The following is a 19380-nucleotide window of genomic DNA, read 5'->3' as shown; positions in this document are numbered from 1 at the left end:
GGGGCAGAAAGGGAGTGCTAGTATCAATGAGATACTGTTAGAATATTTATTGATATTTTGAATTAGTTTCTGTTGTTATATTTACTATCATTTTAGTTAAAGTTTTAGTTATTTTGTGTTTTTGTCATTTTTATTAGTTATTGCCTATATAGTTAGTTAATTATCTATGTATGTATGTATGTATGCATGCGTGTGTGTGTGTAGTTACTTATTCATTTTTAATTCAGTTTTAGTTTTAAATGAGAAATGTTGCCTTGACAACTAGCTGAAATAAAATAAATTCTATGGGGTCAGTGGAAAAGTTTATAAATAAAAAACTGATTAAAATAAATTGATTTAAAAATAGATTTAAATAAATAATCTAACAGTACAGTGCTATTTTATAACATCATAAAAAAAACTAAATATTTTCCAAATAATCTTTTACATATATTTATAATATTACTGATATGTTAAAAATATATAGCTACATTTTAAATTTTAGGATGGGGGCCCTCACATCAGGATGATCATGTTTGGTGGTCTGTGGCATCTAAAAAATTGAAAACCCCTGCCTTATACTGCTTAAAAACAGATTTATGGGTGACAACAGTTTTAGAAATGCATTTTGAATGTGTTATGTACAACCAGAGTAGGACCAATAGTAGATTTTAGATTCATTTTTAGGTTCCTAATTTTAAAATATTACTTTTATTAAACTTTTTTTAGCGTTTTACAATGTTTGTATACCAGAGTGTTGTAAAGCAAGATTTTCTGACTCAAAAGCAGTAAGAGAACTCTTTGTTTTTTTGTATTATGAAATGTAAGAGGCAGATGCACATTTATCTATTGCATACATGTGTTAAAAAGGGGTCTGCTCATGCATTACTCGCAGTGTGCATTCAGATATGACTCTCTGATAATCAGGCTCTTTGACCTGAGAACAGGCTGACATAATTGGCCTGTAAGTTGAAAGAATCTGTAGTTGCTCTACAGCAGTTCCTAGTATATCCTTTCAAAGGACCATGCGTTTTAACCAGAGGTTAACAGATGTGTCTAGTTATGTCCACTTGTGAACATTGAAATAAATATTTTTGTCTAGCTTCTACCTATCTGGATTCTCCATGTTTTTGTATGTGGGATGATCTATGCTGGTTATCTGACCTTTGGGTTTTCATTGCTATTTTAACTTTGTGGGAAAAAAATTAGTCATATCACCACCTCCTCTTGTTTTCTTTCATACTTTACATTCACACAGTATCTCTCAGTTTCCTGCATGTCTTCAAAGTATAAACACTGCGTTGGGTGGTTGTCTGTCCCCATCTGTTCCTGAATCATACACACATTCCCAAAGCAGGAAAACACACATTATTTAATTAAACATTTAACCAGAGACACTTTTCTATTTTTAGCCAGTGCAGGAAACAGGAAATAGCCACACAAGAATAAAACAGGATACCTACCAACAAAAAAAGTTCGATTTAAATGGACAACCGGTGCATTTTGACCTATACTACATGTGCTTATTTCAGTGCATAATGAGACTTGCACTGTGACCTTTGATGTACCATAGTTCAACACCATTTTGTTGGGTAAATATTAACCAATGGATACATTTTTAGTGCTGGATGGTAAAGGTAACAAAATAAAATAATATTTGATAATATTTTGTAACCTTTTGATGATTTTCAATGTTCTGAAATGGTTTAAACAGTTGTTTTTGATACACCATACTTTGATTTTTACATTTCTGCAAGTACCCTGCATTAAAGGAATAGTTCATCTAAAACTGAAAATTTGCTGAAAATTTACATCGGAACAGATTTGGGGAAATTTAGCATTACATCACTTGCTCACTCATCAAATTGAGTCCAAACAGCTGATAAAAACACCACAATAATCCACAGCTTTTTGCTTCACAAGATGTTAATTGATGGACTGGAGTCGTGTTGTGGATTATGATGCTGATTTCATCAGCAGCTTGAACTCTCAATTCTAACCCTTCACTGCAGACGAGAGGATCCATTGCCGAGCAAGTGATGGAATGCTTAAAGGCAGAGTAAGTGATTTCTGGTAGCCAATGTTGATATTTGAAATCACCAAAACAAACACGCCTCTACCCCAAAAGGGTCTTGCCCCTATTTTGATAGCTCCGCCCCACATATACGTACGCAACCCAGGCAACGATTCGTTCTGTGAAACAAAGCAAAACCAATGTTACACCGTGTCTACGGACGTGAGCGGCATGGCGCAACAAATCCCCGACAGAAAACTGCTGCCGGGTTCTATTTATGACGTGCTGACACAAATTTCAAATGGTTTTCAACGGTCGTTTGACCTCTTTCTCGCGTCCAGTGTAGGCAGACTTTAGTTGTTGTAGACACGGTGTTACTCACCTATTGAGAAGAAACAAAGCAACCTCGGCGTCCGATCGCAGGCCTCCGCTCCTTGAGTTCTCTCCAGCGCTGGAAAGCTGATCCGATATTTACACGGGTCCTACTTCTTGCCTTATCGTTCCGCAGACGTTTTCCTCTTTTGTTTTTTATCCGCCATCTCTATCTTTCTGTCGCTCGGCTCGGCTAATGTCTGTCCCATGTACTGAACGCGCTCTCCTCCACATCACGAGTAGACACGCCCCTTATTGCTGATTGGCTACAAGTTTGTTTTGCGATTCGGCCCGAATCAGTTTTCTAAAGTGTTTTTGAAAAATCACGTACTCTGCCTTTAATTTCTCCAAATCGGTTCTGATGAAGAAACAAACTCATCTACATCTTGGATGGCCTGAAGGTAAATTTTCACTTTTGGGTGAACTATTCCTTTAACAAGATTAGCATTTCCATTCAAAAACTGCATACGGGCTAATAATTTGAAATGCACAAGGGTTTCCTTGTGCTGTAAACCAGAAAAGGCAGTTTACAGTACAGTGTGGCCTGCTGTGTGCTCTCAACCTTCTGAATAGCCATGACAGTGTGTGAGAGTCTTTTCTCTAGCACCCTTTGTTAAGTCATTATATTGCAGAGCTCTTAGAAAAGTCAAAAATACTAGTAAGACATAAATAAATATACAAATACATCAGTTTCACAGAGTATAACTGATTTTAAGATATGATAATAATATGCTTTATTACCTAACATGGTAGAGTCATGTACTGAAGAATAAAGTGGTTAGTTAAAATAGTGAATAAATCTTTTTATTCTCGACGTTTTTGTGTCCTATGTTATTCAAAAAGGGGGACAGGTTATGTACACACAGTCATTTAGAGCTTGCTGTGCAATCACATTTGGAGAGATATCTTTGGAGTGTAAAGAAAGCTTATTCATTCAGCTTACTCATTCACTGTTTTAAACAAAGACATTTCAGAAAAAACATCATTAATATTACATGAAACATGATGTGATCTGTTTACAGAGTAGACATGGAGAAGGAAATGAAATCATGAGGCAATAGTACCAAATGACTTGGATGACATTTCCTTTATATTTTTCTGGCAAACACTATGGTAAACTTACTGGAAAACAAGAGAATAGTATGCTTTCATGCTGAAAAAAAAGAATGAATGGGTCGAGTGTTTATTGTCCAACGCTTCCTTTCACTGCACTGCAGAATGCTAATTCATTACTGATGATCAAACAGTGTTGGACATCAAACACTGAGCTCATTACATCAAGTCAAGACTTTCTTAAAAGACCTGACTCACAAAACTATAGTGGAGAAGTAAAAAAATAAATACAAAGCAATAACAAGAGCAGACTTTATAATCATCTCCTAAATTTGGACTTCTTCCACATCTATACAATAATTCTAGACTACTGTCTGTTCTTTTTATGGACAATCAATCAATCAAATTTAAATCAAAACACTTTGTCAACAAAATTGTAAAAGTACAACATGGTGCTACTAGCACCAAGGTTATTGGTTTGGTTCCCCATGAAATGCACGAACAGATACAACTTTAACATTAAAATAATATTTTATCTAAAAATTAAAATATGGTGAAAATTTACTCACCCTCAGGCCATCCAACCAAGATATAGTTTGTTTCTTCATCAAAACAGATTTGGAAAAATTTAGCATTATTTTCCTCATCGCTTGCTTAACAATTTATCCTCTGAAGTGAATGGGTGCCGTCAGACAAGTCCATCAATTATCTTTAAACTGCATGTGTGTGATAAGAAAATACATCACTAAGGCATTTTAACTTTAAAATGTTGCTTCTGGCTAAAATATGAGTCCTCTATCCATAATATCGCTTTCTCAAGTGAAAAAGTCATCTTGTCTGAATTAGGAGAGAAATAGGCTCAGATCAAGCACTGTATACAAGCAGAAACCGTTTTAAACAAGTGTCATTGGCTTTTGATATGAAAGGAAAATGGGAGGTGGATTTATTCACCTGAAGATGTGTTATTATGGATTATGGACTAGTATTTTGGCCAGAAATTACAGTTTAGAGTTAAAATGCCTTAACGATAGATTTGCTTCTTACAAACACACAGCTTTTCACTTTACAAATTGTTAATTGATGGACTGTCGTGTCGATTACTTGTGGATTATTGTGATGTTTTCCTCATTCTGGCGGCACCCATTCACTGCAGAGAATGGTGAGCAAGTGATGTATAAAGTATGCAATGTATTAATGTACACGAAAACAGAAGACATCAATCCATGATGGGATCCTACAAAGTGCTCTTTATTATGAACGGTTTATTTTTGTAATATGCCACTTCAGGTCCACAAAAAAATATATGTTATTTACAAACGGGTGTTTTATCTAACATAAAACAGGATAGGAAAAAGACATACAAAAAACAGACAACACAAAAGTAGAAAAAACACCCAATAAACAAATGAACAAAAGGTAAATTATTGCGTATCGACAGACTAAGTTTACATTGCTTTAGATCTGAAGTCTATATCTTGAGGTTACTGGCTGGAAGAGTGCTTTTGTCTAAATCGTCAAAATATGGATGTGTCATTGCTTGCCGTGCTGAGATCCGCTTAGGAGGGTCATAAATCAGCATTTTCTAAACAAAAGAGAATAAAAATCAATATGTGAGGAGAGAAAGGGAGACAAACCCAAACAGATAAGTAGGACATCAGTATGTTAGGACGCCCTTTTACCGTGAGCAGGTCAATGCCGTTCTTGTCCAGGTTTTTCACAGTGTTGGCCAGATTCCCAGATTTCCACTTTGGGAAGGTATTCTTATAATCTGGCAGCGACTCAACATCTGGCCAGACCTCATTGTTAGGGGTTCCCAGAGTCCTAAATATAAATGAACCACAGAAAATGTCTCATTTGTATGTACATAGCTGGTGAATTTACCCAATGTACAGTATGAGAAGAATAGATGTGAATACATTTCAAAATAAACATTTATCAGACTTTAAGTAAGAGTTAGATGGCAAATTAAAATCTAAATGAAAGTAAAAAAAAAGAGCAAGCATAAATATCTAATTATCAAGTGATACCAATACATAAAAAAAGAAGCAAATCTTTAATACTGTCCGACAACTGATGGAACCAATATATTGTGCATCACTAACTTTTTCATCAATTATTATAAGCACTATCTTGGGTGGAAAGCCAACCTTAAGATTTTAAATGTAAAGATGCAACTACAGGCATCACAATAGCATTAGCCCAGCCCTATCTGTCCATTTAACACTTACATTATTCTGTGAAAGTCTTAGGATGTAACAATTAGGGATGTTCATTTCGGTTATTTTTCCTAACCGACAACCGACGCTCGTTAAACGATTATTAACCGTTAACCGACAAGATTATTTTAAATTAGAATTGAATTAAATTAGAAAGGATAAGTGTCTGTGACCAGTTAAAAATACTAACATTTGTTTCCCGGGGATTAATTTTACATGCGCCAAAAGCAGCACACAACAGAACATGAGGATTCTCATGGTCATCATATCACATCACGCACCTGCAGCGCTTCTGCGAGCGGAGAAAAACATAGTAAAGCTAGGCTATATATATATAAATAATAATAATATAGTAATATAATAATAAAAATGCCTATAAAAGAAATATATTTTTACTTAAATAATAAATTAAAAAAAACAAAAGAAAAACTGTGCAACAAGTAGCCGAGTAGTTGCTTCCACTGTTAGAAGGAAAAAACTCAAGTGATTGCGCCGGCGCCGTATATGCGCACACAGTTAAGCATAGCTACCTTGACAATGCAGCCTGTTCATTATCATAATAAAATATAGTCAGTCAAACATATGGAAAAAAAAACACACTGCTCAGTTTAAATATGTAGTAAAATCTGTGCCATTACGCATTATCACCGTACCGCCGTGATGTTATGAAAAACATTTTGTTTTACGTGGATATTGGAACGCCAGTGAAGCAGGCTGAGTGAGGGGAACTAAAATAGCCTAGCTATGTTTACAGTGTTTATTATAATGTTTGTAAACATTTCGCGGTCGGAATTAGGCCCATTTCTGAATGAAATAATAAAATGCGACTTATACGTGACTTGCGTTTTGTGTGTGTGTAAAAAACTAATTTTGTTTTATATACGCGTAGCATATTTTAACCATGCAGCAAACCTTTTAAAATATTTTGATAAATTACTGAAAAAAAAAAAAAAAAAAACTTTTTAAACCGTTTAACTGATTGTATTAATCGGTCAAAAATTCTTACGGTCGGTTAACGGTTAAAATGAACATCCCTAGTAACAATATCAAAGTTGTTCCAGAAGTCTGTATACCTGAAGATCCTGAAGAGCTGGTCTATTTCTGAGTCTCCATGGAAGAGCGGTTTCTTGGTAGCAAGTTCAGCAAAGATGGTACCAATACTCCAGACATCTACGGGCGTGGAATAACGAGAGGCCCCCAGCAAGACTTCTGGAGCTCTGTACCACAGAGTGACCACCTTTGCAATCACAGTGAGAACAAACCCATCAGCCTGATTGATTACAGAACGCTTTGAGAAAGGAGAAATTGCTCTCATGTACCTCATGTGTGTACACTCTGACCGGGACTCCAAAGGCACGTGCCAGCCCAAAGTCTGCCAGCTTAATCACACCTTTATTATCAATCAGCAGGTTCTGGGGCTTTAGGTCACGATGCAGAACCCTGCGACAGTGGCAGAACAGAATCCCCTCAAGGATCTGATACAGGTAACTCTACAGAGAGGACACACACACACACATACAGTTACAATTACTTCCAGGGACAGACTCTATACTTGGGATCTACTGTACAATTTGACAAATCAAAACAAAACATTGGGGAAAGTAGTAGAATTTATACATTTTGGAGCATGAAAAACTAATCTGAATGTGTTGACACTACCATTCAAAAGTTTGGGGTTGGTGAGACTTTTAAATGTTTTTGAACTTAGTCTCTTATGCTCACAAAAGTAAAACTGTAAAAAAGTCAGTAAAACTGTAATATTGTGAAATATTATTACAACTATTTCAGTCTTCAATGTCACATGATTCTTTAGAAATCTTTCTAATATGCTGATTTGGTGCTCAAGAAACATTTCTTATTTTTATCAATGTTGAAAACAGTTGTGCTACTTAATATTTATGTGGAAACCGTGATGCAATTTTCCTTTGATGAATAGAAAGTTCAAAATAAAATGTATTTGAAACAATTTTTGTAACATTATAAAAGTCTTTACTATAATTTTTGATAAATATACTACATCTTTGCTGAACAAAAGTATTAATTTCATAAAAAAAAAAAACTTCAAACGGTACTGTATTATGAAGCAGACACATCAGTACAAAGGTTTCAAAGGTCTACGTTGGAAAAAAAAAAAGGAATTTAAAATAAGATTTAAATAATGATTTAAAAAAAAAATAATAATAAAAGTTGTGACGTAAATAAAGGAAAAATATTTAAATATTCTGCACCATTTATTAATCACATAAGCGAAGCTAAAGTTGTATCTTTTAATGTTGTACACTATTTAATGCACCTTGACCAGCATGGGATCCATGAACTGGCCTGATGGGATGGAGTCCAAGTACTTCTTCAGATCCATGGACAGAAATTCAAACACCAGGTATAACTTTGACTCCTGCATCAACACATCCAGCAGGCTGTAAAAAGGGAACAGAGGAGGTATGTGTCCATACATAAAGCAGTAATGAAACTGGAAACCATCATTTTCCAAAGCAGCTGTTTGTTACATTTACATTTTAAAATATATTAAAATAGAAAAGTTATTTTAAGTTGTGAAACTATTTTAAGTTTTACAATACTACTGTTTTTACTACATTTTAACAAATAAATGCAGCACCTGGTGTGCATAAGAGACTTCTTTTAAAAACATTACAAAAAAAAAACTAAGACAGGTTTTGAACAGTAGTGTATATACAGAAGTCATTTTGTTGGTTAGGACAACTTGATTTATAAAGCGTTAAGTTGAACTCAGCAGAAAACATGATGAAATGTCACTATAAATACATATTTATCAACAATCTTTTGCAATATAGAATTCTAAGTAGTACAACTTAGGGGTTTTCGTTCTGTTTTATGTCGATAATCATAAAGATGTCATGAAAACTCTCAGTGTCTTACCGTACAACGTTGGGGTGCTGGAGCTCCTTGAGGAGGGAGATCTCTCTGACAGCAGTGCTGGGAACCCCCTCCTCCTCACTCTCCAGGCGGATCTTCTTCATAGCAACCACCTGTCCAGTGGTTTTATTCCTACCCTTATATACCACACCATATGTACCTAAGGAGCAGACACACACAAATGGATTTCCAGCAGACATCTACAGAAAAAAATCTAACAGGGACTCTCATATTCTGCCTGGAAACAAACTCTACAAGGGACACATTGAGAGAGAGAGAGGCCAGGTGACAACACTAGTCAGCTGACTCTACACAAAGAAAGATTCAACTTACCTTCACCAATTTTCTCTATCTTCAGATAGTCATCCATTTTCTCAATACTTTGAAGAAAAACAAAAGATTGAAAAAAAGTAAGTTTATGACAGCTTAACATACTGAATGATACTGCAAAAAATAATGTGCCATCAACAATCTAGATGTGTCAAACAAACTTCTTTTCAACACACTTGCTCAGATTTATGTTTTAAACAAACTATCTAATATAAGATGTGCTGTGTAAATACACAAAGTTACTCCCGAGGCATAAAAGACTGACCTTTCTGACGTTAGTCTTGACATCGCAAACATTATACAATACAGTGAAATTTCTGATGATTCATAATTTTGTGCTTATAAAAACATTCACATTTTATATCCATGTTTTGCAAATCAACCAATGTGACCACTTTAAAAAAAGATGCGACAGAAACGTGTTAAAACCAAGGGAAAAGCGATAAATATAGCGATCTGCTTTTATTCAGGATCTATATTTGTAAATCATGCTAATCAAACGATTATCCTTAAATTAAGATTACAGTATAAATTGCATGCTGAAGTTAAATGACTCAGGGATTTTTGCCCAGTGGGGCCTGAGCAAATTTAAAACGTTCAGCGATCAGAATCAAAATTGATAAGAGTCAATCATTTTCATATATTAACACTCACCTTCTCTATAACTATATCGAATCTGGATGAATAACCAAACTCTGGTATTTTCCTCCGATATCTTGACAAAATTCTTTGAGAACATAAAGAGCGTGCGGAGGTTGTGTACCTCAATGAACTGCGAGTTCCTTGATTCAAACTGGCCGCGTAGACGTATTTCAAAAGCAGCCAATCGGAGTTCTCGGTGGACTTAAAACTAGCCAATCAGATGGTAGGGCGGTTAGGAGCGGGAGCATGGCGTCTGTCCGAGAGTGAGTGCGCGTGCGCGGTTTGTTCATTTAATATTGTGTGCAGGAACAGTCATTTCCCCACATTTTCCCACTATGTTTATGGCTACAGAATCACTGGTAGTGGGTTCAGAACAAATGTTCTCGTTTCACTCTATAGGTTGTCCTAAAAGACCCTACTGAAACAGCCTTCCAGTTCATGATGTTCAGTGCTATAGACTTGTTTTAATTCCACAAACTTTCCAATATACGCAAATACAGTAAGTATAATTATGTTGTAGCAAACATATGTTTGGTTTGTGTGTGGTCTGTCATATGGAATGCCAAACCTGACAAAATTAGTAATAAATAAATATACAAAGAAATGTAAAAAAAGCAAAAATAAATATATAAATAAATATGAAGAGAAAAGTAAAACAATTATTTATACTTTTATTTCCTTATTTATGTATATTTTAATTTTTTCCACGTTTATCTTTCTTTTATTTATTTATACATTTATGTATTTATTTCTACATTAATTTATTTTTTTCCCTCCCACTCCGTAATTTTCCCACCAATATGTCCCTTTAGGGGCTCCGTTGGAGCCTATACATACAGATAGGGTGATATTAAATTAATTGCCCATCTTTGCCATTCGCCACTATCAACAGACACATCATGAACAGACACATCATGTAGGCTACACTTGTATTTCGTTTGGGCACAACACAAGGTGTCACTGTGGCCTCAAAGCTTACCCCTTGCTTACTCTGGCTCCGATTACTTTAGGTAAAACACCCTCCTCCTTACCCTACAGACAAAGAAATGTATAAATAAATAAATGTGGAAATAAATAAATATAGGAATAAATACGTAAATAAATACATAATGTGGAAATCAATACATGTATAAAAAAATAATAATAAATAAATGTGGAAAAAATAAACACGTAAGTAAATAAGGAAATAAAAGTATAAATAATAATTTCTTTTTGTTTTTCTTTTGACCTTTCTTTGTATATTTATTTATTAATTTATTTTACATTTCTTTGTATATTTATTTATGTATTTATTTATTTCTAACTTTGTCAGGTTTGTCATTCCATACTATGAGGGTCTGTAGACACATGCACATACATGCATGCAATACTCTGTTTCACCACGTGGCGTCACAGTTAGACTGCTGTATTTAGTAAGTGTAAATTGGATGTTCACCAGTGACAGCTCTGTTTTTTTAAAGGGTTAGTTCACCCAAAAATGAAAATTAGCCCGTGTTTTACTCACCCTCAAAGCATCCTAGGTTTTCCCACTATGTTTATGGCTACAGAATCACTGGTAGTGGGTTCAGAACAAATGTTCTCGTTTCACTCTATAGGTTGTCCTAAAAGACCCTACTGAAACAGCCTTCCAGTTCATGATGTTCAGTGCTATAGACTTGTTTTAATTCCACAAACTTTCCAATATACGCAAATACAGTAAGTATAATTATGTTGTAGCAAACATATGTTTGGTTTGTGTGTGGTCTGTCATATGGAATGCCAAACCTGACAAAATTAGTAATAAATAAATATACAAAGAAATGTAAAAAAAGCAAAAATAAATATATAAATAAATATGAAGAGAAAAGTAAAACAATTATTTATACTTTTATTTCCTTATTTATGTATATTTTAATTTTTTCCACGTTTATCTTTCTTTTATTTATTTATACATTTATGTATTTATTTCTACATTAATTTATTTTTTTCCCTCCCACTCCGTAATTTTCCCACCAATATGTCCCTTTAGGGGCTCCGTTGGAGCCTATACATACAGATAGGGTGATATTAAATTAATTGCCCATCTTTGCCATTCGCCACTATCAACAGACACATCATGAACAGACACATCATGTAGGCTACACTTGTATTTCGTTTGGGCACAACACAAGGTGTCACTGTGGCCTCAAAGCTTACCCCTTGCTTACTCTGGCTCCGATTACTTTAGGTAAAACACCCTCCTCCTTACCCTACAGACAAAGAAATGTATAAATAAATAAATGTGGAAATAAATAAATATAGGAATAAATACGTAAATAAATACATAATGTGGAAATCAATACATGTATAAAAAAATAATAATAAATAAATGTGGAAAAAATAAACACGTAAGTAAATAAGGAAATAAAAGTATAAATAATAATTTCTTTTTGTTTTTCTTTTGACCTTTCTTTGTATATTTATTTATTAATTTATTTTACATTTCTTTGTATATTTATTTATGTATTTATTTATTTCTAACTTTGTCAGGTTTGTCATTCCATACTATGAGGGTCTGTAGACACATGCACATACATGCATGCAATACTCTGTTTCACCACGTGGCGTCACAGTTGGACTGCTGTATTTAGTAAGTGTAAATTGGATGTTCACCAGTGACAGCTCTGTTTTTTTAAAGGGTTAGTTCACCCAAAAATGAAAATTAGCCCGTGTTTTACTCACCCTCAAAGCATCCTAGGTGTATGTGACTTTCTTCTTTCAGACGAATCCAATTGGAGTTATATTGAAAATTGTCCTGGCCCCTCCAAGCCTTTCAATGGGGCTAAACGGGTGTTGGTTGTCAACAGTTTAGAAGACGTGAAATAAAGTGCGCGCATCCGTAATAAAACGTCCCTCACACGGCTCCGGGGGGTGAATAAAGGCCTCCTGTAGCGAATCCATGCATTTTTGTAAGATAAATATCCATATTTCTAACGTAGTAAACACTTTTTTCTCACTTCCGCTGACTGTCATACGTGGAAGACATGCAGGCGGATGTCAGATTTAAGTCACTGTGGTGACAGCATCACTTACATTTTACTCGCCAACCAGACATTATAATGAGAGAGACAAAAGTGTGGTGCACAAAAAAGAATGAAATTTAAATGTTATTCTAATGTTCATATATACTAGGCTATTTAGCATTGTCTGCACAGAAAATTTTGATATTCAGTCACAAAGTGAAAACAAAAATTGTTATAAAGTTTGTTTTTTTATTCAACTTCTCAAAAGAACTATTTAAAAACAAGCTCTCAACAGGCCAATGAAGCTTAACTAGGCTGTCTAATTACAGAGAAATAAAGAAGGCCTAGTCCCAGGCATAGAATCTCAATTCAAACCCAAATCCTCAGGGGTAGACACTTTAATTAAAGAAGTGATTAGTGGCAAATTATTAAGATGCACATGTGAGCCGCCCTGATTGGCTGAAGGAACAAACACTTTGTGGAATGGAAGGACTCAAACTCATGATGGGTGTTTTTGTCATTACTCTTATATAATGCTATCGTTCTATATTTGCATGTAAGTGATAAGGTACTGTTTTAGTCCAGGTTTTTAGCACCCTGTTGAGTTTTATTTTATGATAGTGACCATCATCCCTCTTATTACATGGATGCTTAACAAATAAATAATAAATGACCATTAAATATTGATTTGAATTGAAATGATTTTATTATAAGAGTGACATGACAGACAGTAATACTATGTAGGATTATATAGGATTATATGGTCAGTGATGCATTTTAGTGGTCATTGTACATTGTGTCTCATTTAGATACTATTGTAGCTTTTGTTATTATTTTAAAATGGTTTTTATTTTTTATATTTTCCTTTTTCATTTTGTCATTTTTTTTATTAGTTTTTGTTTTTAAATATGTTCATAGTTATTATTAATTATTAACTTTTGTCAATTTTAGTAGTTTATTACATCAAGTTAAACTAAAAAAATGCTGAAATAAAATAAGTTTTCAATGTATATTTTATTTAAAATCTAAAATAAGATCCTTATTGAATTTTTTTTTTTTTAGTTTAGTTTAGCTAATGTTTGTTTAATTTCAAGTAACAAAAGTGTTTTTTATGGCTTTAGTTAACTATAATAACCCTGTTCCAGAGATCCATGTAACACATATTATTGCTACTTTTTTTGTCTGTTGATAGATCAGAGTCTAGTCTGATGTCTGTGAGAGAGACAGAGATACTGAAGCACACACAAAGACACTGTCTTTCCAGTCCAGCTGTGAGAGACTCCTGCCTCTGAGCCATATACTCAGCAGGAGCCTTCAGGGAGGAAGATGAACCTTGTGTGTCTGCGAGAGAGAGAGACAGGATGTGTGTGTGTGTGTGTGTGTGTGTTTACATGAGCGTGTTTTTGAGAGAAAGGCGTGCTGAAAAGAAAGAGGTCATGATGAAGGGGGTTGAGAATGGGGTACTGAACTAGAGACAGAGGAGTGGGCAAATGCTACAAATAGTTTTTAGGACACTGAGATTTTGGGGCAAGGGAGGGCTGTTGTGTGTCTGAGTGACTGTATGTGTGAGTGTGTATGTATCATATGTAGGACAAATTCAGGACCAAAGAGGATTCCCTCACCTAGATTTCATGTTTCACATGACCTTCATGTGTGATTTACTACTGCAGTTAATGAATGCATTTACATGGAGAAAAACACTGATCATGAAAACTGGCTTATTATAAAGCTCTGATTATGTCCAAACCTTTACAGGTTAAAACATTTAAACATTTGCTTGCTTATATGCTATCTTAATATTCTGTATTGAATATTATCCATTTTCTCTCTCCCTTCACTCAACAGACTCTCTGACATTAGCATTCCCAGGCTTTGTTGCCATGGTGAAAGCATGTGGTTTCCTGGCGTTGCCATGGGGATTTCCTCCCTGAACATTTCTTTAGCAATCATACACTTGTCTTTTCATGATTTATTCCTTTTCTCTCTCTCAATCACTCTGTCTTTTTTCTTTCCCTGTGATTGTTGGTCTCCCCCCCTGTTGAGGATCCTGGGTGACAGTTGGCGTGACTGTGTAAAGGACAGTTGATGAGTCTTGATTCCCTTCAAATGAGGATGAAGGTTTTCTCAGAGTGACCTTGAGCAAGCGTGACCTCATTGGCTTTAAGTCTCATCTCATATTTGGACACAGTTTTGCACAAATGAGAGTACACCTTGAGCAGAAATGATCAGCTACCAGGCATATTATGGCACCCACTCTCTCTCCGCCCCCACATGCACATTATATGAGTTTCTTGTGCTTGCATTTATCAGCAGGTTCCTGAGGTAAACATGCTGTAGTGCTAATAAGCCTCATTATGGCAGCGGTCTTATTAAATGGCCTCTGGGTTAAACAATATGAGATATGCTGTGGTGTGTAATCTCTATTTCCTATTAACTCTGAAGCTAAAAAATATTCAGAAATATCCTGTGGCCTTCACCTCACAGCTGAGTTTGGTGAATATTTTAACACCCTTAAATGAAGAAAATATGATTGTGTAATATGACTTTTTAATTTTGTGTAAAATTAATTTATATTTATTAGCCACAAATAATCAGCATGATGTTTTTTCCTACAGATGTTTTATGTGGTTGTACAAATTATAAAAATTGTGCTGTGATTACTCTTTTTATAATTTATGCATTAGGTAGATGCCTTTTCTGCATTTAAGGTCTTGTTCTAAATAATAGTCTTGTCATTTTTTTGATTGTTTCTGTATTTATTTATCAGAATTTCAAAATCCATTCTCTGGAAAAAGTCATTTTCTTATTATTTTGTCTTTTTTCCCCATGGGGTAAAAAACAGTAAAATATTACACATTCTAAAAACAAGATATATATATTTTTTTTAACATTAACATTTTTCATTGTAAGCATTAATTAAACAAAAATTTGTGCATTTTATGCTTGAAACATGAAGACAAGGAGTAAGAAAAAATATTTTCAAATTTCAGGATATATTCTTAAATTTAAAAATTAGTCGCATTGAAAGAAACACTTTAACACTTTATTTTTGAAAATCTTAAAGTACAGAAGTCAAAAGTCAAGACATTTTTTTATACTAACAGTAATTTGTAATCATATTTTAATCATATTTTAATGACATAATTGTGTTAATTTATAAATGGCATTTTACAGCACATTGACATTTGGTTATATCTGAAAATAAGAAACAGTGTTGAAGTTACTGAAAATCCTGCTTCAGGGTCATTGAATCATAAGAATTTGATTGGGATATGTGTTAATTGGCTCTATAAATGATTTTCTCAATGCCTGCAGATTAAATGTATTCAATCTGAAAGACAGACTCTGCACTGGTAATTTCCAGCCTTGTAGCACTGTCCTTTAGCATGTATGTTTGTGTGTGTGTGATTTGAAAATGTTCTTCACAGCAGGTGTTCTTACATAATATTACTGTGAAGTGGACAAAAATAAACCTGTGTACCTCCTCCAAACATTCTACATTTCTATTGAGGAAACGCTGTCATGTCCGGAACTAATTCATTAGTCTCTAAATCAGTGTTGTTTATCTTTATTCGGCTCAACTAGATTCTTCCTGCCAGACGGTTTCTGTCACAAGACATTTCAAGGTCTAAATGTGTTCACAAATACCTCTGATCATTGAACAGCCTTTGTGGTTGGTGTATATTTGTGCATTGAGTGTGTGCATGAGTATGTTGTTTGTGGTTTGGAGTATATGTGAAGGCTCTGACTATGCCAGATCAGCGGAAGATTTTCAACACCTCTATCAACACATACTCCTTTTCCTCCTCGCTTTCTGTTTGCCCATTTGACCTCTTATAAAGGTCACTTCCTCTTCAGTAATCCCATAGTATGCAGTGTATGTGGGCTCAGGTTTTGTTTGCGTGTTGAGTGTTTCCCTGCTCTGTGTGTACGTGTAAATATGAATTTGGAAACAGTGAGGACAGATTTAAATTTAAAAAGGCAGGATGATTTGCATGCAGTGACATCAGTGTTTTCTGTCTGACTTACTACTTATGTGAATATATACTGTATTATTTATTAAATGGATTGCTCTACTGGATGCTGATTGGTCAATATAGTGTTCATGCTATAGTAAAAATGAAATGTTCTGACTTTAAATTTTGATTAGATGTGCCACATGACTTATTCATAGTAAAATGACTATAAATAAACAATGTATAATATGAAAAGTTGTTACGTTGCTTGGCAACCGTGGAAAGCCTACAGTTAGGATAATGAACTAAAAAAATTTGGCAAAAGAATTGTTTATTCCAATATTTATTTAGGAAAATAGACTGTTCAAAAGTTTGGGGTCAGTAGAGTTGGTGTTGATAAAAGTTGGTGGCAGTAAAGACATTTAAAATGTTACAAAAGATTTCTATTTCAAATAAATTCCATTAAAAAAAAAAAAAAAAACTTTGTATTCATCAAAGAAAAAAAGTTATACTGTTATTAAGGCACACGTGATCCAATTATACTGTTTTTACTGTATTTTTAAAGTAAGCAAGCACAGCCTTGGTGAGCATAAGAGACAAAAAAATCTTACCCAAACTTTTAGTATATTGTTTTTATTAATTGTGCATTTTAGAGTACACAAAGAAACTATAAAATAGATGGCATCCCTGTCTGTGACTGTATCTTCAATATCTAATGAATTGCACAAAATTTTCTTCAAAAATCTGTTTCCTTAATATTTTTTATGTATTTTTACTACTCAGTTCCTCATTAATGATTAAACATTTGCAAGTGACTAAGTAGGCATGCATTACATATTAGGTTGAGAGTTGTTGTCCCCTATTTTTCTCTGATGTCTGTCTTCTGTTTTTCTTTCCTTTCCTCCTGCTAAACATTTGTCTGTGCATGTAGGTCTTAACCCCACTCTACTCACTGACCTGACCAAACACATTTGGCTAGCACACATTAATCAGGCTTGCTTTAGCTCTCTCCATCTCTCTCTCTCTGACAGAGCAGACCAATGGATTTTGTTCTGTGTTCTGCTGTGGTCAGCCGCTCTTGTTTTATCTACCTGGTCTTTGTCGTGCACACTTACACAGTGCTTTAGGTTGTTTGGAGCTGTGAGAGAGTTGTGTTGCATTAGCTTTGGGTCAGCAGGTTGAAAAGGCTTTGTTAGGGTTCTCAAACTGACTTCCCACTCCTTCCCTTAAAGCGCAGCTATGAAAACTTCCCCGCCCACAGAGAGTTGGCCAGCTTTATCATTTCTGCTCTCTTTTTTACACCTCATGATTATGATGAATTATAGAGGGTTTAATTATCCAGTTAAAGGAGAGCAGAACGGCTGAGGAAGCTGAAACCAGTGTTTGGACATTGATTATGAGAAATGCTTGAGCTAATAACATGCTAAGTATGGTGGAACATTGCCTTGTAGCACAGAGGTCACTGCCACAGCAAACATTACTAGTTGGAACTTAACAAAATGGGTATTAAAAAATAATGGACTGCTCATCCCTAGTCTCATTTTAGAGTCAATACACCACAAAATAAGCATTCTCTTGACTACAAATCAAAGTAGAAGTTGTTTGAAAGAATGACCAACATGCAGTGGGATATTATGGTGATGTATCTTAATGCTTAGCATTGATTTCAGTGCTTTCAGGAATGTTGTTGTGAGAGATAAGAAAGGGTCTTACCATGGTAGTGAACTACGTATATCATGGCATTAACACCAGTGTCTTTATAGTATTATTTATATACTATTATAGTATTTATTGATATTTTAAGTTAGCTTTTATATCATAGCTGAAACACCATGGACATTTTTATATGTGCATTCAAGGGATCCTGAGGTTGTATTTTATATACAATCCCACAAAGACCTTTTATTTCACAGCAAAGCAACATATTACAGATCAACATGTTGATGTACCTAGTCTGTATGAACAAAAATATATAGTGATCACAATAGTGCTGACTAAACCTGGTGACAGTGTGGAACAGTGAGCAGCGGCTCTGATGTGAGGCAACCAGTGGAACTAAAAAGAGCTTCTCACCGCTGTCTATTAGTGATGCCTGTTGCCACGGTTACCCATGACATCTCTTTTCCTGGAAATGCAAAAGCACAGTCACTGGTTTCTTTCTTTTTTAGCTCTCTTTCTTGCAGCATCAGATCTTCCAAAGGAGGTAAGAGCCATCTCTTGTTTACCCTGACACTCTTTGTGACTGTTTCTCTCTCTCCCTCTCACTGCCTGATGGTGCTAAGGGAGAACCGCACATTATTCACAGGTTCCCAAAAGCGTACAAGTGGGCTGGCAAGAGAGTGTAACCATGGTGATGGGGTAATGTAGTGATCACCGTAGCAACATGGCTTGACAGGTGGATGGAAGGACTAACAAGGCTTGTGATTATGTCTCTCTTTCTTTCTCTCTCTCTGTCTGTAATTGGTCAATCCCTGTCTCCCACTTAATCAGAGACTGCTATATTTTTAACCAAAATTAGCAGCACAAAAGGAAATGAGCCTATCAGCACTGATCTGCTTAGTATGCCCTCAAGACACTACATGAACACCAAAGTACAAGTACACTGTAATTTTGAACCCACCGTCATCATAGTACCACTTTAATGGCTCATCGTACTTATGCTATTTAATATAGTGGTATCCAACTTCACACTTTACATGTTATCACATGATAAAGATCTATAATGTGCAGTGGTTAAATATTAAATTTTTGCAGAAGAGATAAACAGAGAAATAGCAAGATTTGTGAACATTTACCTAACAGCAAGTTCATAAAAGTGATATATTTATGTGTGTGTGTGTTTGAGAGAGTCTAAGTGAGTGTGTTTCAGAGCTGACGGGCACTTGAGCACTGAAGCAGAGCCAGACGGTCACTTTGGAAAATAAGCTCTGGATGCACACTTC

At 34.9% G+C, this 19380-nt stretch overlaps 1 protein-coding gene across 1 annotated transcript; it reads right to left on the bottom strand.

Annotated features, from left to right (window-relative positions):
• Positions 1 to 4650: 4650 nt before the first annotated feature.
• LOC107717073 (cyclin-dependent kinase 1-like) lies at positions 4651 to 9647 on the bottom strand. Its single transcript, XM_016523717.1, has 8 exons — positions 9514 to 9647; positions 8863 to 8909; positions 8533 to 8689; positions 7928 to 8051; positions 6954 to 7124; positions 6708 to 6871; positions 5098 to 5239; positions 4651 to 5000 (listed from the first exon to the last, which is right to left on the bottom strand). The coding sequence occupies exons 2-8, from the start codon at positions 8897 to 8899 to the stop codon at positions 4887 to 4889; spliced, it is 909 nt and encodes a 302-aa protein (XP_016379203.1). The 5' UTR covers positions 8900 to 8909; positions 9514 to 9647; the 3' UTR covers positions 4651 to 4886.
• Between the last annotated feature and the right edge of the window lie 9733 nt (positions 9648 to 19380).

This window comes from Sinocyclocheilus rhinocerous, unplaced genomic scaffold (assembly GCF_001515625.1).
Source record: "Sinocyclocheilus rhinocerous isolate Xijiao unplaced genomic scaffold, SAMN03320098_v1.1 scaffold119, whole genome shotgun sequence".
Lineage (NCBI taxonomy): Eukaryota > Metazoa > Chordata > Actinopteri > Cypriniformes > Cyprinidae > Sinocyclocheilus > Sinocyclocheilus rhinocerous.
The sequence above is the reverse complement of the archived record's forward strand: the minus strand, read 5'-3'. Positions and strand labels throughout refer to the sequence as shown.

Coding starts and splice junctions, on each gene's coding strand:
- LOC107717073 (XM_016523717.1), bottom strand. CDS start 8,899: ATGGATGACTATCTGAAGATAGAGAAAATTGGTGAAG. Junction 8,690..8,862: donor GATAGAGAAAATTGGTGAAG/GTAAGTTGAATC, acceptor TCTGCTCCTTAG/GTACATATGGTGTGGTATAT. Junction 7,125..7,927: donor TGGATCCCATGCTGGTCAAG/GTGCATTAAATA, acceptor TCCTCTCTGTAG/AGTTACCTGTATCAGATCCT.